Source organism: Salvelinus namaycush, chromosome 28 (genome assembly GCF_016432855.1).
Source record: "Salvelinus namaycush isolate Seneca chromosome 28, SaNama_1.0, whole genome shotgun sequence".
NCBI classification, from domain to species: Eukaryota; Metazoa; Chordata; class Actinopteri; order Salmoniformes; family Salmonidae; genus Salvelinus; species Salvelinus namaycush.
The window spans coordinates 20,745,224-20,763,573 of record NC_052334.1 but is presented as its reverse complement, the minus strand read 5'-3'; the positions used below and the strand labels follow the sequence as shown (position 1 = coordinate 20,763,573).

The 18,350-nt window shown below is 41.3% G+C and overlaps 1 protein-coding gene across 2 annotated transcripts in view; it reads right to left on the bottom strand.

The window, feature by feature from the left end:
- The window catches only part of LOC120023509 (gamma-aminobutyric acid receptor subunit beta-1-like), a 70,688-nt gene that overhangs the window by 5,343 nt on the left and 46,995 nt on the right, over nucleotides 1–18,350 (bottom strand). For both annotated transcript variants that reach the window (XM_038967535.1, XM_038967534.1), the window contains exons 5-7: nucleotides 15,829–15,911; nucleotides 10,040–10,174; nucleotides 9,642–9,794 (exon numbers count right to left, since the gene is read on the bottom strand). In XM_038967535.1, the coding sequence (XP_038823463.1) occupies nucleotides 9,642–9,794; nucleotides 10,040–10,174; nucleotides 15,829–15,911 (371 nt within the window). The remainder of the gene's footprint in view (nucleotides 1–9,641; nucleotides 9,795–10,039; nucleotides 10,175–15,828; nucleotides 15,912–18,350) is intronic.

The following is an 18,350-nucleotide window of genomic DNA, read 5'->3' as shown; positions in this document are numbered from 1 at the left end:
TTTTAAGAAGATGAAATGTCAGAATAATAGTAGAGAGAATGATTTATTTCAGCTTTTATTTCTTTCATCACATTCCCAGTGGGTCAGAAGTTTACATACACTCAATTAGTATTTGGTAGCATTGCCTTTAAATTGTTTAACTTGGGTCAAACGTTTTGGGTAGCCTTCCACAAGCTCCCACAATAAGTTGGGTGAATTTTGGCCCATTTCTCCTGACAGAGCTGGTGTAACTGAGTCAGGTTTGTAGGCCTCCTTGCTCGCACACGCTTTTTCAGTTATGCCCACAAGTTTTCAATGGGATTGAGGTCAGGGCTTTGTGATGGCCACTCCAATACCTTGACTTTGTTGTCCTTAAGCCATTTTGCCACAACTTTGGAAGTATGCTTGGGGTCATTGTCCATTTGGAACACCCATTTGCAACCAAGCTTTAACTTCCTGACTGATGTCTTGAGATGTTGCTTCAATATATCCACATAATTTTCCTACCTCATGATGCCATCTATTTTGTGAAGTGCACCAGTCCCTCCTGCAGCAAAGCACCCCCACAACATGATGCTGCCACCCCCATGCTTCACGGTTGGGATGGTCTTCTTCGGCTTGCAAGCCTCCCTCTTTTTCCTCCAATCATAACGATTGTCATTATGGCCAAACAGTTCTATTTTTGTTTCATCAGACCAGAGGACATTTCTCCAAAAAGTACGATCTTTGTCCCCATGTGCAGTTGCAAACCACGGTCTGGCTTTTTTATGGCGGTTTTGGAGCAGTGGCTTCTTCCTTGCTGAGCGGCCTTTCAGGTTGTGTCGATATAGGACTCGATTTACTGTGGATATAGATACCTTTGTACCTGTTTCCTCCAGCATCTTCACAAGGTCCTTTGCTGTTGTTCTGGGATTGATTTGCACTTTTGGCACCAGAGTACATTAATCTCTAGGAGACAGAACGTGTCTCCTTCCTGAGCGGTATGACGGCTGCGTGGTCCCATGGTGTTTATATTTGCGTACTACTGTTTGTACAGATGAACGTGGTACCTTCAGGCATTTGGAAATTGCTCCCAAGGATGATCCAGACTTGTGGAGATCTACAATTATTTTTCAGAGGTCTTGGCTGATTTCTTTTGATTTTCTCATGATGTCAAGCAAAGAGGCACTGAGTTTGAAGGTAGGCCTTGAAATACATCCACAGGTACACCTCCAATTGACTCAAATGATGTCAATTAGCCTATCAAAAGCTTCTAAAGCCATGACATAATTTTCTGGAATTTTCCAAGCTGTTTAAAGGCACAGTCAACTTAGTGTATGTAAACTTCTGACCCACTGGAATTGTGATACAGTGAATTATAAGTGAAGTAATCTGTCTGTAAACAATTGCTGGAAAAATGACTTGTGTCATGCACAAAGTAGATGTCCTAACCGACTTGCCAAAACTATAGTTTGTTAACAAGAAATTTGTGGAGTGGTTGAAAAACGAGTTTTAACGACTCCAACCTAAGTGTATGTAAATTTCCGACTTCAACTGTACATACATATACAGTGGGGAGAACAAGTATTTGATACACTGCCGATTTTGCAGGTTTTCCTACTTACAAAGTATGTAGAGGTCTGTCATTTTTATCATAGGTACACTTCAACTGTGAGAGACGGAATCTAAAACAAAAATCCAGAAAATCACATTGTATGATTTTTAAGTATTTAATTTGCATTTTATTGCATGACATAAGTATTTGATCACCTACCAACCAGTAAGAATTCCGGCTCTCACAGACCTGTTAGTTTTTCTTTAAGAAGCCCTCCTGTTCTCCACTCATTACCTGTATTAACTGCACCTGTTTGAACTCGTTACCTGTATAAAAGACACCTGTCCACACACTCAATCAAACAGACTCCAACCTCTCCACAATGGCCAAGACCAGAGAGCTGTGTAAGGACATCAGGGATAAAATTGTAGACCTTCACAAGGCTGGGATGGGCTACAGGACAATAGGCAAGCAGCTTGATGAGAAGGCAACAACTGTTGGCGCAATTATTAGAAAATGGAAGAAGTTCAAGATGACGGTCAATCACCCTCGGTCTGGGGCTCCATGCAAGATCTCACCTTGTGGGGCATCAATGATCATGAGGAAGGTGAGGGATCAGCCCAGAACTACACGGCAGGACCTGGTCAATGATCTGAAGAGAGCTGGGACCACAGTCTCAAAGAAAACCATTAGTAACACACTACGCCGTCATGGATTAAAATCCTGCAGCGCACGCAAGGTCCCCCTGCTCAAGCCAGCGCATGTCCAGGCCCGTCTGAAGTTTGCCAATGACCATCTGGATGATCCAGAGGAGGAATGGGAGAAGGTCATGTGGTCTGATGAGACAAAAATAGAGCTTTTTGGTCTAAACTCCACTCGCCGTGTTTGGAGGAAGAAGAAGGATGAGTACAACCCCAAGAACACCATCCCAACTGTGAAGCATGGAGGTGGAAACATCATTCTTTGGGGATGGTTTTCTGCAAAGGAGACAGGACGACTGCACCGTATTGAGGGGAGGATGGATGGGGCTATGTATCGCGAGATCTTGGCCAACAACCTCCTTCCCTCAGTAAGAGCATTGAAGATGGGTCGTGGCTGGGTCTTCCAGCATGACAACGACCCGAAACACACAGCCAGGGCAACTAAGGAGTGGATCCGTAAGAAGCATCTCAAGGTCCTGGAGTGGCCTAGCCAGTCTCCAGACCTGAACCCAATAGAAAATCTTTGGAGGGAGCTGAAAGTCCGTATTGCCCAGCGACAGCCCCGAAACCTGAAGTATCTGGAGAAGGTCTGTATGGAGGAGTGGGCCAAAATCCCTGCTGCAGTGTGTGCAAACCGGTCAAGAACTACAGGAAACGTATGATCTCTGTAATTGCAAACAAAGGTTTCTGTACCAAATATTAAGTTCTGCTTTTCTGATGTATCAAATACTTATGTCATGCAATAAAATACAAATTAATTACTTAAAAATCATACAATGTGATTTTCTGGATTTTTGTTTTAGATTCCGTCTCTCACATTTGAAGTGTAACTATGATAAAAATTACAGACCTCTACATGCTTTGTAAGTAGGAAAACCTGCAAAATCGGCAGTGTATCAAATACTTGTTCTCCCCACTGTATATATCACACACACACAAAAGTATATCCATGGATTTTATATATGCATCTGGGGTTTACTATGCATCATTGGGTAAAGCACACCCCCAAGCGTGTCATCATATTGATAACAGTAATCCTGCCAGTATGCACACTATAAACAGTAGACAAGCTGACAGAAGAGTGTGAAATACTTGGAAAATGCAACCACTTACCATTCAAAGCAAATGCAGTATCTGTGTATGCTGTATGTGTTTTATTTAAACCCAATAACCCGTGAAAGTTGATTCTTCACAAACAGCAAAATGTTAACAAAACTGGAGCCACCCTTTTTGTAGGCAGGAACAAAGACCGGAAGCAGCGTTATGGTATTTAGCTCAAAAATATAGGAGCATCAGTAGCTCTAGCTAGCTTAATAACTGTGGCGTGAAATATTTACACTTTTACAGTTAGTTAGTTAGCAACCGTTTCTTCGCTAGCTACGGTAACGCCCCCTTATAATGCCTCAAAATGTTCTTTACTGATTCTTTAGTTGTTCCACAGATAACGTTCTCTGCTTCTTTGCTTTGGTACATTTCAGCTCTCACCTTAAACTCAGGTTATATCACTGATGCACACCAATGAGTCAGTAGCTAGTCCACTGTGTGTTTTGTAAGGGTACAAACTGCCTCAGGGGTAGGGCAACCATGCATGTGAGGACACAAGGACACACTCTGCTGAGGGGTGTGTGTTTGTGTGTACACTCGACCTTGATGACAATGAGCATTTCAGGATTCATCTCTGACCTCCATGTCGTGGCTGCAAGGAAACCCATATTGGATGAGATAGTAAGCACCTAAAGAATCACTGTGCTTTGGAGGATGAATAGGTAGCCCTTAACTGTGCCTTTGGGGCTGTGTGTGTCAGTCTATCTTAAGACTGTGTCCGTGTGCATGGATGCATACTGCCTAGGGGGCTGTGTGTAAGTACAAGTTCTGCCTAGGGGGCTGTGTGTAAGTGTACACCAAGGTTATTATAGTTTTGTGTTTTTAGATTAGTTTTTATTTCTATTAGTTTTAAGATTTCAGTTTAGTTTCAGTTAGTTTTCAGATCTGATTGACAAGTTTTACAAAAACATTTCTATTTAGTTGTATATTATTTCATTTCAGTTTTAGGGCCAAAAAAACAACCTATGCTTGGGAGACTATGAGCCATGTATGTGTTGTATAGTTTTTGTGATTTTTGAGATGTCACTTCATGTCACTGTGGGGCAGTAATGCACAAGGTGATACAAATAATAATAATAATTTATTACATTTGTAAAGCGCTTTTCATTGTACAGAATAATCGCAAAGTGCTTAAATTAAAATGTAAAAACCAAATAGAAAAAAATGGACAACTAGACAGGGCAACTGACACAAAGAACATAGCTGACGCTACAAGTAGGGTTGCAAAGGGTCGGAAACTTCCTGGGAATTTTGCTTAAGTTCATCAAAAAGGTTAGCCTATAACAGTGAACCTTTTTTGTGGGATACACAAGGCATATCTAGGTCTTGTGGAATATTTTGGTTAAACTATCCCCAATTCAATGGAATTGCAACCCTCTGCATGCACAGCGCACTCTTCCATCACAGCTGATTCTCAAGATCTTGCACACTAATGAGGTGCTATTGAGCCAACACTACTACACTGTCTGAGCCAAGGACTACATGCTTTCTGGTAAATTTTGATTACAATACTGGGTGGGGTGAATATATTCTATACATACATACTTTTTTATTAACTAGTAAATAGTAGCCTACAGCAAAGTGTGTTTAAATCATTTCTAACTTGTTAACAATTTCTGCTAGTTATTTTTGCTACCATGTGGGTTTTAGCTTGCTTGAGCCTGCTAATTGAGGTGTTAATTCCATACATGTTCCATTTTAAAACATTTATCTTACAAAGGAGTTGTTTAATCTAACTATTTATCTGTACATGGGATTGTATTTTTTTTCTCCTAATTTTTCTCTAATCTTTACAGGAAAATGCCAGAAGCACTATCTGTTGTGTGGAGACATTTCACTGCAGCTAATGTAGAAGGAAAAGCTGTGTACATTTGCAAATACTGTGCCAAATCATATGTGAAGAATGCAACAAAGATGCAGAATCATCTGGCCATGTGCATAAAGTTCCCTCAGCGCTCGCAACAAGCAACCTCTGACAAAAATCCCTCAACTTCTATTCGAGGTTAAAATGATGAATCAGACACCTTACCGATAACAGCTCATGGTCCTCCTGGAATCAGATGTTTTTTGACTCAATGGAGGAACGTAGTCAGAGAAATGCTGAGGAATGTCTTGCTCGAGCTGTGTATGCAACTGGTTCACCTCTGATGCTCACAGGCAATGTGTACTGGAAGAGATTTCTGAATGTTCTTCACCCAGCATACACCCCTCCAACCAGACATGCTTTATCTACTCATTTGCTGGATGCAGAATTCAACAGAGTTCAAGTGAAGGTCAAGCAAATCATAGAGAAAACAGACTGTATTGCAATCATCTCTGATGGGTGGTCGAATGTTTGTGGGCAAGGAATAATTAACTACATCATCTCCACCCCTCAAACAGTATTCTACAAGAGCACATACACAAGGGACAACAGACACACCGGTCTCTACATTGCAGATGAGCTGAAGGCAGTCATCAATGACCTTGGACCACAGAAGGTATTTACACTGGTGACAGACAATGCTGCGAACATGAAGGCTGCTTGGTCTAAAGTGGAGGAGTCCTACCCTCACATCACACCCATTGGCTGTGCTGCTCATGCATTGAATCTGCTCTCCAAGGACATCATGGCACTGAAAACAATGGATACACTCTACAAGAGAGACAAGGAAATGGTTAGGTATGTGAAGGGTCATCAAGTTATAGCAGCAATCTACCTCACCAAGCAAAGTGAGAAGAATAAGAGCACCACATTGAAGCTGCCCAGCAACACCTGTTGGGGTGGTGTTGTCATCTTGTTTGACAGTCTCCTGGAGGGGAAGGAGTATCTCCAAGAAATGGCCATATCACAGTCTGCCGATATGGACAGCCCCATCAAGAGGATCCTCCTGGATGATGCATTTTGAGAGAGAGTGGTAAGCAGCCTGAAACTCCTGAAACCTGTAGCAGTAGCTATTGCACTGATTGAGGGAGACAATGCCATCCTGTCTGATGTTCAGTCTCTGCTTGCAGATGTAAGAGAATACATCCGTACTGCCCTGCCCACTTCATTGTTGCTCCAAGCAGAGGAAACTGTAGTTCTGAAATACATCAAAAAGCGTGAAGACTTCTGCCTCAAGCCCATATACGCCACAGTGTACATGTTGGACCCCAAGTGTGCTGGCAAGAGCATCCTGTCTGGTGCAGAGATCAACAAGGCCTATGGTGTCATTACTACCGTGTCTCGCCACCTTGGCCTGGATGAGGGCAAGGTTCTTGGCAGTCTGGCGATGTACACTTCCAAGCAAGGGTTTTGGGATGGAGATGCAATATGGCAGTCGTGCCAACATATCTCATCAGCCACCTGGTGGAAGGGACTTTATGGATCTGAGGCTCTTTCCCCTGTTGCCTCCATCATCCTCCAAATCCCACCAACATCAGCCTCCTCAGAGCGCAACTGGTCCTTGTTTGGGAACACACACACCAAAGCACGCAACAGGCTGACCAATACAAGGGTTGAAAAATTGGTGGCCATCCGGGCAAATTTTAGGCTTTTTGAGCCTGACAACGAGCCATCCTGAACAAGTTTGGAAAGTGACAGTGAAGATGAGGCCTCAGAGTCATGAGTCAAGATGAGGCCTCAGAGTGGACATTGAGGAGGTCCAGGGAGAAGACATGGAAGCCTGAGAGAGGGACAACCAAAGCTTTAGTGTCTAGACTATCATTTTACAGATGTATGTTGAAAATGTTTTTGGGAGATGCGATGGATCATTGGGGATCACTCAATATTCCCTTTCTTTTGTTGTTCAGTGAAATCATCCCATGTGAAGAGTGAACTCATTTAATTAAAGTTCAATTCGTAACAATTTTATTTTAATTTTATTTCTATTGGAAGGATTTAATCATTTGCAATTATGTCTACTTATAATAAGGTAAAAGGTTTATGTTTCTGTCTCCATATGATATGGTAAATATATCCAATGCAAAAAACATCTACATTTAAATGGTATTAATTAAGGATGCACGATATAAATCGGTGAACATATCGGAATCGGCTGATATTAGCTAAAAATGCCAACATTGTTATCGGCCCGATGTCTAGTTTAACGCCGATGTCAAAAACTGATGTCAAAGCTGACGTGCATACCTATATAACGTAGGTACATGACATAATGACGGCACTTAAAATTTTGCACTACACGTGCAACACAGCATTCCTAACCTAGCCCACATTGTGTGGATCGAGTAGTCAACAAGTCGAGCAGTCATTTGAAAGATTAAGAAAATTTCAGCTAGACAACTCAAAAGGTGAAATCCATTAAGGCCAAGATAATGGAATTCATTGCCCTTGACAATCAACCGTTCTCTGTTGTGGGTGATGACGGCTTTCTCGACTAGTCGAGCACCGGTACACACTAACATTACCAAGTGTGCTATTGTTCAGATGTTGCCCTACCGGAGTTACAGTAATAGCGTCCCTGCTATTATTATAATTTTATTTTTTCACCTTTATTTAACCAGGTAGGCTAGTTGAGAACAAGTTCTCATTTGCAACTGCGACCTGGCCAAGATAAAGCAAAGCAATTCGACACATACAACAACACAGAGTTACACATGGAATAAACAAAACATACAGCCAATAATACAGTAGAACAAAAGAAAACAAGAAGTCTAAATACAGTGAGTGGAAATGAGATAAGATAAGGGAGTTAAAGCTAGTGAGGGAGATATGAGTCTCCAGCTTCAGAGATTTTTGCAGTTCGTTCCAGTCATTGGCAGCAGAGAACTGGAAGGAAAGACGACCAAAGGAGGAATTGGCTTTGGGGGTGACCAGTGAGATATACCTGCTGGAGCGCGTGCTACGAGTGGGTGCTGCTATGGTGACCAGTGAGCTGAGATAAGGCGGGGCTTTACCTAGCAGAGACTTGTAGATAACCTGTAGCCAGTGGGTTTGGCGACGAGTATGAAGCGAGGGCCAACCAACGAGAGCGTACTGGTCGCAATGGTGGGTAGTGTATGGGGCTTTGGTGACAAAACGGATGGCACTGTGATAGACTGCGTCCAGTTTTTTGAGTAGAGTGTTGGAGGCTATTTTATAGATGACATCACCGAAGTCGAGGATCGGTAGGATGGTCAGTTTTACGAGGAAATGTTTGGCAGCATGAGTGAAGGATGCTTTGTTGCGATATAGGAAGCCGATTCTATATTTCATTTTGGATTGGAGATGCTTAATGTGAGTCTGGAAAGAGAGTTTACAGTCTAACCAGACACCTAGGTATTTGTAGTTGTCCACATATTCTAAGTCAGAGCCGTCCAGAGTAGTGATGCTGGACGGGCGAGCAGGTGCGGGCAGTGATCAGTTGAATAGCATGCATTTAGTTTTACTTGCGTTTAAGAGCAGTTGGAGGCCACGGAAGGAGAGTTGTATGGCATTGAAGCTCGTCTGGAGGTTAGTTAACCGTTTGGGTCTTTGTAATTTAAAGGTAGACTAAGTGAGATGGCATTGCATGCATCAACCAATGGTTGCGTGCCACATCATCGACTGTGCAGTCGGGCACCAGATTGCAATACCATAAAGAGGTTAGCTGATAGGTAAAATACTTATCCAGGCGTTGTAAGATCTGGCATGCGTCAAAATCTGAGCAGAGAAACATGACCGACATCTTATAGCAATCTGGTGCTCGACTGCACAATCAATGACGTGGCACGCAACCATTGGTTGATACATGCAATGCCATCTCACTTAGTCTACCTTTAAATTAAAGTCAATGTCACTAGTCAGATTCAGAAGCTTGAAAACCCAATTAGAAAAAAGCTTGAAAACCCCATTCAATTTTTGCCGCCCCCCCCCAAAAAATACATGTTTTTTTGTTTTATTTTAATTAGCTTTGGAGTCCAAGATAATATTTTCAGTATAGTTTTAGTTTTTCAAACAGGTTTGTAAAATATTTAATTTCAGTTTACTAAATAGTTTTTTTTATTATTTATTGTTATTTTTAGTTTCAGTTTCAGTTTACTAAAATGACCTTGGTGTACACTCTGCCTAAGGGGACTGTGTGTGTGTGTAAGTATACTCTACCTAGGGGGCTTTGTGTAAGGGTACACTCTGCCAAGAAGGGAAGTGTGTAAATATACACTAGGTTGTGTGCAAGTACACACTGCCGTGGGGACTGTCCGTCGAGGGACTAACTATAACTAGAAGTATTTGCTCGGCTGTGTGAAGGGGCACATTCTGCCTGCCTGGAAGGCAGTACAACACATGCCTACACCTGGTAACCCAAAGCTACTAAAGACATTCAGACGTGACTCTTTATTGAACCCCTCCACAAGGACAACCCATAGAATAACCCAAAGACACCGACCTAAAGCGACTCTGGCCGCAGACGCGTCATAGTTGATCCAGAAGGAGACCCAGGATAGGATGGTGATCAGGGTCGAGGGCATGTAGGTCTGTAGGATGAAGTAGCCAATGTTCCTCTTCAGCTTAAAACTCAGAGAGAGCCTCGGGTAGGAGCCTGGGAGACCAAACACAGTTTTCACGTCGGAGTAGGATGAAGTTTCCCCCTAGACGCTGAACTAAGGTCAGTTTAGCATTTAGGGGTAAGATTATCCTATTTTCTGTGCCTGAGAGAACTTCTACCCGGTGCTTATGTGGCAGTTACAATCTGCCACACTCTCTAACGTTAGACACTCTTAAGTGGAACATCAGAAACTTTAATTAATAATACACTCTTGTAAGGGTTAGTAATCAGATTGTTACCTGTAGCAAACACTGCTTTTGTGGATTGGATGTGGTAGTCTATAATAGAGAATTGGGGCAGTTCGATGTTCTCCACCCCAGTCACTGAATTATCACCTTTCCAGTAGAACTCGATGTCATCAGTGGTGTACCCATCTGCGAGAGGGAGAGACTGTTACATCATCTAAAATGGACAGACAGAAGGCTACCGTATGTCACGGCCAGTGTACCCAGCTGAGAATCTAACAGAATGGAACGTCATTCAACATGGACAGGCAGAAACCTGTGTCATTGAGAGTTTACTTGTCTGAAGCGGTGGCTCAAGTCTTTTTCTAACACTTCTCTTTGCCGGGTCTTAGTTGGAAAAGGAATGAACCAGTCAGTTATTGGCCTTTCAGTAATTAGGCAAACTTAATTGGACTGGGTTGGCTTTTTCTCCCGTCAGACTCCTCCGCTTATCTAAAGGGAACCGCAGGATTTCAGGGAATTAGTTGCTTCTCATTACTGCCTGTACTCAATCAGTGGTTTTGTCTTTCTTTCCCATTCATTTAATTTATGTGTGAGAGGGTCTTGGGTTATCACATCACCCCTGAGAGAGTATGAGAGTATGGGAGAATGACATGTAAAGAAATGTGTAGACCAATATAGAGATAGTTGATTTCAATGAGACTACGAAGAATAGCACAGCAGCACTGGAGATGTGTTCCCATGTATCTGTGTCCACAGCCAGAATCTGGACCAGATTGCCCACAGCTAGAAACTGGATCAGATTGCCCACTGCCAGAAACTGGACCAGACTGTACACAGCCAGAAACTGGACCAGACTGTACACAGCCAGAAACTGGACCAGACTGTACACAGCCAGAAACTGGACCAGATTGTACACAGCCAGAAACTGGACCAAATTGCCCATTGCTAGAAACTGGACCAGACTGTACACAGCCAGAAACTGGACCAGACTGTACACAGCCAGAAACTGGACCAGACTGTACACAGCCAGAAACTGGACCAGAATGCCCACAGTTAGAAACGTTGCACCTGCTATTTCCATGAGGGTATAACATGAAAAATATATAATAACTTCAATTTTAAGGCCACATCCACGCTAGCAGTAACCTTAGTCTTGATTGTTCTTTTATTTGTATTTTTTAGGGGGTAGATCAGCATTAATATTGTAGATACTGTACAGTATATTGTGGCTTCTATCAATGTAATTGTCTGCATCATTTCCAATACCCCATATATATTTTTTTTACACACACACACACACACACACACACACACACACACACACACACACACACACACACACACACACACACACACACACACACACACACACACACACACACACACACACACACACACACACACACACACAGTACAAGTAAAAGGTTTGGACACACCTACTCATTCCAGAGTTTCTTTATTTTGACTATTTTCTACATTGTAGAACAATAGTGAAGACATCAAAACTATGAAATAACACATATGGAATCATATAGTAACTAAAACAGTGTTAAACAAATCAAAATATATTTTATATTTGAAATTCTTCAAAGTAGCCACCCTTTGGCCTGATGACAGCTTTGCACACTCGGCATTCTCTCAACCAGCTTCATGAGGTAACCTGGAATGCATTTCAATTAACAGGTGTGCCTTGTTAAAAGTTCCTTTGTGGAATTCCTTTCCTTAATGCGTTTGAGCCAGTCAGTTGTGTTGTGACAAGGTAGGGGTGGTATACAGAAGATAGCCCTATTTGGTAAAAGACCAAGTCCATATTTTGACAAGAACAGCTTAAATAAGCTTAAATAAACGACAGTCCATCATTAATTTAAGATATGAAGGTCAGTCAATCTGGAAAATGTCAAGAACTTTGAAAGTTTCTTTAAGTGCAGTAGCAAAAACCATCAAGTGCTGAAATGAAACTGGCTCTCATGAGGACAACCACAGGAATGGAAGACCCAGAGTTACCTCTGCCGCAAAGGATAAGTTCATTAGAGTTACCAGCCTCAGAAATTGCAGCCCAAATAAATGCTTCACAGAGTTCAATTAACCGACACATCTCAAAATCAACTGTTCAGAGTGTGTGAATCAGGCCTTCATGGTCGAATTGCTGCAAAGAAACCACTACTAAAGGACACCAATAATAAGAAGAGACTTGCTTGGGCCAAGAAACACGAGCAATGGACATTAGACCCAACACACCTCCAGGCTGTGTAAGGGCTATTTGAACAAGGAGAGTGATGGAGTGCTGCATCAGTTGACCTGGCCTCCACAATCACCCGACCTCAACCCAATTGAGATGGTTTGGGATGAGTTGGACCGCAGACTGAAGGAAAAGCAGCCAACAAGTACTCAGCATATGTGGGAACTCCTTCAAGACTGTAGGAAAAGCATTCCATTTGAAGCTGATTGCGAGAATTTTTTTTCTTTTTTCAACTAGGCAAGTCAAGAACAAATTCTTATTTACAATGATGGCCTAGGAACAGTGGGTAAACTGCCTTGTTCAGAACGACAGATTTTTACCTTGTCAGCTCGGGGATTTGATCTTGCAACCTTTCGGTTACTAGTCCAACGCTCTAACCACTAGGCTACCTGCCGCCTGAATGCCAAGAGGGTGCAAAGCTGTCATCAAGGCAAAGGGACAATCTAAAATCAAAAATATATTTTGATTTCTGTTACACTTTCTTGGTTACTACATGATTCCATATGCGTTATTTCATAGTTTTGATGTCTTCACTATTATTCTACAAATGTAGAAAATAGTAAAAATTAAGAAAAACCCTTGAATGAGTAGGTGTCCAAAATTTTGACTGGTACTGTATATCATTTTAAATATATATATATTTAAATGATTTATTATTCTCCCATAACCCTACCACCACCTACCACTCCCCTAATTGGAGTAAACTAATGGACAACAATACTTAGGCTTCTACTTCCAGCTTATTTATATTATATACATTTTACCGACATAGTACATTTTATATTAATTATCTTTTGTTTGTTTTTAGTCCCAGCCTTCAGCTACCCTCAACCCCTCCAATATATCTCTGAAGACCTTGGAGTTTTGATTTCTAGCTGCCATATATTTTTCCACTGTCATGTTTCACAAAATATGTGAATCGTCCTATTCTCATAGTTTCTACAGATTGCAACTAAAAATACACATTTTTGCTAAGAGTATTATTATACTATTGATCAATCGACTATGACTTTTCAAATCACCCAGCAGTGCTATTTGCAGAGTTAGCTCCAAGTAAATGTTTCAATTTTTCAGGCATTCCTGAATCTGCGACCCAAAACAAGCTACATATGGGCAGTACCAAAACAAGTGATCTAATGATTCTGTCGCTTTGCAAAATAATCTGCAGAGATGTGATGGTTATATCCCCTATATACAGTGCATTCGGAAAGTATTCAGACCCCTTCCCTTTATCCACATTTTGTTACGTTACAGCCTTAATCTAAATAGTATTCCATTTATTTTTTCCCCTCATAAATCGACACACAATACCCCATAATGACAAAGCGAAATCAGTTTTTTTGAGATGTTTGCAAATTTATACAACATACAAAACAGAAATACCTTATTTACATAAGTATTCAGACCCTTTGCTATGAGACTTGAAATTGAGCTCAGGTGCATCCTGTTTCCATTGATCATTCTTGAGATGTTTCTACAACTTGATTGGAGTCCACCTGTGGTAAATTCAATTGCAGGGCCGACAGACTAGTGCCTTCTTCCCTTTCCACATGGTTGTAATTTTGGATAGAGCAGACGTTTCCATAATTTTTGTTGACTGCATGCGTGACATAACTCCACCAGTCCTATTTATGATATAATTTACTAAATTTATACAAAAACCATTTATCAAAAACTGTATTTGAGTTTAACCATAATATTTGTTGTAATATTTGTTCTGTCTTTTCAGGTGGATTAAACTGAAATTGGAACCAATTTTCTATGGCTTGTTTTAGAAATAGCGATATTTGAGATTTTCATTTTCAAATAACTAAAAGTGAGAGGTTGTAATCTGAATGAAGGGAAAAAGGCCACTCTTGAACACAGGTGAGCCATTCTTACTAATCTGCTAGAGAACCAGTTCAAATGTAAGTATAGTTTTTGTATGACTGAAGCCTTTAGTGAGAGGTCCAATGCTTTAATATTTAATTAAATATTCTAATTAATATTCATTATATAAATAGGCCAGTTTAATTTTGTCTGGCTTGCAGTCTTGATTGTTGCAAAAAATATTATTGCGCCTAGGTAACTATCTCATAATTAAGACCAAAGATATGATAGAGGGTTTGAGTAAGGTGTTGCCAAAATTATTATATACATCAACCCGGCCAATCCATTCATCCAGCAGCTCCACAGGGCCTTATAGTGATTGCTATAACCTTGTCATAATGACCAAAGCTAAGCATCCATGTCTGTTGCACTGATTTAACAATCCTTGCAGGTAGAATGTATTAGTGAGATCTTGCGTGGAGCCCCAGATCGAGGGAGATTATCAGTGGTCTTGTATGTCTTCCATTTCCTAATAATTGCTCCCACAGTTGATTTCTTCAAACCAAGCTGCTTATCTATTGCAGATTCAGTCTTCCCAGCCTGGTGCAGGTCTACAATTTTGTTTCTGGTGTCCTTTGACAGCTCTTTGGTCTTGGCCATAGTGGAGTTTGGAGTGTGACTGTTTGAGGTTGTGGACAGGTGTCTTTTATACTGATAACAAGTTCAAACAGGTGCCATTAATACAGGTAACGAGTGGAGGACAGAGGAGCCTCTTAAAGAAGAAGTTACAGGTCTGTGAGAGCCAGAAATCTTGCTTGTTTGTAGGTGACCAAATACTTATTTTCCACCATAATTTGCAAATAAATTCATTAAAAATCCTACAATGTGATTTTCTGGATTTTTTTTTCTCATTTTGTCTGTCATAGTTGAAGTGTACCTATGATGACAATTACAGGCCTCTCTCATCTTTTTAAGTGGGAGAACTTGCACAATTGGTGGCTGACTAAATATTTTTTTGCCCCACTGTATAGGCACAAGCTTTCAAAAACATGCCCAGTAATCAGTGCATCTGCCTATACGCAGACTACGCACTGTGTGTAGAGTCCCACGGCCGCTAGGGGGACTCGACCCCCAAAAATATACAAAATATATATATTTTAAATGTTTTGGGGAACTCAGTCAGGGTCTCAACTTACTGAAAAGTAGAATACATACGGTGCAATAGAATACATACGGTGCAACTTCCCAATACATTCGAAATTTGGTTGTGCATCAGCAGTTTTCCACTTGTTATGTCAATCACTGACAGCAACTCAATTAGCCCATGTCAGCATTTTTTTTATAGATTGCTTGGTACGGTAGTCTAGCCAGCTATCGAAACATTGTAGTAATCATCACCAAATTACTGACCAGTGCTCGCAGGGCATGTGCCCAGGGACCCTGACCTCCAGGGGGCTCCCATTGATATCTCTCAGATACTCATTTTGTGATGGGTTGGAGAGATTTTTTTTCTTCGTTTTTCGTTTTTTTGACAATTTTGCAATTTTAAAGCAAATTTCCTGCAATTCTACACATTTTGGCATGAATGACTTATGCCATGTCCACATGTGTAGAATTGCAGGAAATTATTCACTGCCAAATGTTTTGCCTGCGAGGTGGGAGGGGCCCACCAAACAAATCTAGCTTAAGGCCCCCAAAAGGCTAGGGGTGGCTCTGCCAGTAGTGATAAATAGCCCACATGAAGCTGAGATAAGTCTCTACACTACAGTGATTTTACAGTGATGTCACTCACAGCTCTCGATCTCCAGGGTGCAGTTCTGCTCATCCAGTGGGTATCTACGCAAGTCCATCATGCAAGCTGCAGTAGTGGTGATCCTGAGAGAGAGCGAGAGAGAGAGAGATAAAGAGTGAGGGGGGTAGGTATGTCGAGAGAGAGAGAGAGAGAGAATCTCTACCTTCCCCCACCCCTCTCTCTCTATCATTCGCATATACTGTATCTAGCACAGAAATAAGAAATATACCCCCACATCCGATAGGACTACTATCTCACTAACCCTTACCATAATGTACAGATGTAGGATCTTAATTTGATCACCCTGTTTGCCATTAGACTTGCAATGCAGGAAACTTGAAAACTTGTAGTGTATTTGATGTTAAACGATTCTGAAGTTTGCAATTTCCACTTTATTTTCATTACGAAAAATGTATTAATCCCTACAAAAATTTTCATTAATTATAATCCACATAATAACTCACATTTCCTGTTGTTGCAGGATTATTTTCCTGCTGTAGCAAACTGGTTCAAATTAAGATGGTACATCTGTGTGTCTTTATAAGTGCAGGGCATATAGTATACAATATGTGTGAAGACATATCATAAATCAGGAGTAGTATGTTATGGTCAGGAACACTTGAGAAACAAGAGTTAAATATGAGACCTACGTAAAATGTTTTTTTGGGGGCGGAGGTGTATTACATTTCATAAAATGTCATGTAAACCCTTCCAGGTGCAGTGAAAAAGGTTGACCTAATAACAGAGAAATGAAAAACGCATCCATCTCGCACACATTGACTCAGGAAGCACACAAAGTACATACTCTACTCAATGTTCTGTCGCACAAATCTCTCCATGGTTTCACTGGAAATTTAACTTTCATTTTCTCTCCCATAATTGCCTTCATACTGCGTCATACTGTGCCCTCCTTATTTAAAATGCTCTATGTTCCATCTTAATTACCACTACGATTAATTAAGAATTAACACCAGCGGACTTTAAAATCTGTGACTTCTTCGCTTTTAGGTGTCATTTGAAAGAGCACACTTCAATTTGACGATTGCGGATTGCATTTGTGAGTGCTTTTATTCTTGTAGTATTGATTAAACCCAAAATGTTCGCAAACATTGAAGTAAGTGGCTGTGCTTATGTATTCATGCCGTTTATTTGGTCTCTGACAGAAAAGGGTTACGGTTGTGGCCACATTTTATTACAAGCTGCTTGCCGAGGGGTTGGCTGGCCCTTGGGGGGGGGGGGGGGGGGGGGGGGTCAGAGTCACATCCCTTGTGGAGTTCTCAATGCTCACAAACCACATACGATGAGAATAGGTCAATTTCATATAGATTTTTATGTAAACCGCTTATGTTGAGTAAAGGATTACTTTAGATAGTGTGGTGGTGTCACTGTTCACAGATAACATTAGATGTTCAGAGAAGTCCATTTGTTTTTACAACATATACACTTTACAGTTCTGGCTCATAATAATGGCCGGAACGGAGCAAATGGAATGGCATCAAACACATGGAAACCATGTGTTTGATATATTTGATACCATTCCACTGATTACGCTTCAGTCATTACCACAAGCCTGTTCTCCCCAATTAAGGTGCCACCAAGCTCCTGTTGCCCTGTACAACTAACATGTTTGCACATTGGTTTATCATTGTGAACAGGAAACTACTACTGTAAAGTTTCTGTGTCCATTTTCCACTGCATAACCCCTGTTTAAAATGAGAGGAGACCTGAGACAGAAAAAGAGCGTGTATACACACATACACTGCCAATATATGAGTAATAGCCAGCAATGAATTCACCTAACCCAACCTGAGCCCCCTAGCTGTTTGAGACATTTCCAGGGATACTCTGCTGTTTCCCCATTACTCTCTAGCTTCTCCTGCCGCAAAATGTCAAACATCGCTGAGCGCCTAAAACTCACTCAAGCTGCCACTTGTTCATTTTGGGTGAAGAACCTATTGCCAAAACCTGGAAAGCATAGTAGTACATGCTACATTTTGAATCCTCCCCTAGCCCCTACTACCTATGCTGATTTGAAAGTATTGGATAGTTATTGCCTATTAGAGGGCAAGGCTGAGCTATAACCATGCTGTTTAGTATACCAATCCAATCCTTTCAGATCCAGATGTAGTGCCAAGGGGCTAGAGGCTAGGAATCGATTTGGAATGTAGCATTAGAACCATGCACAGGTAAAGGGCATCCCAAAGTCCAGTGGCTGTCTGCAGTGCATTAGTTCTGGTCTTCGTCCAATCCAAGAGCCCTGCCCTGTAAAAGCTAATCTCACTGGCCCATAGCCACTTTCCTCACCAAGTGAAAGCGAGTGTCCAGTGAGACCAATATCTGTCAATTTCAGCCGCAACAATGTTGTGAACTAAAAAGCCCTGGGCATCATTTATCTTACACTGCAGCTGAAAATTCTGTGGCTTTGGACCATGTCTCGGACACACCAAATGCATTAGGGAAGTCTGGATGAATTATAAAGCAGCTGCAGAGATGGGGTAAAAATAGAGCACCGTAGGGGCGTC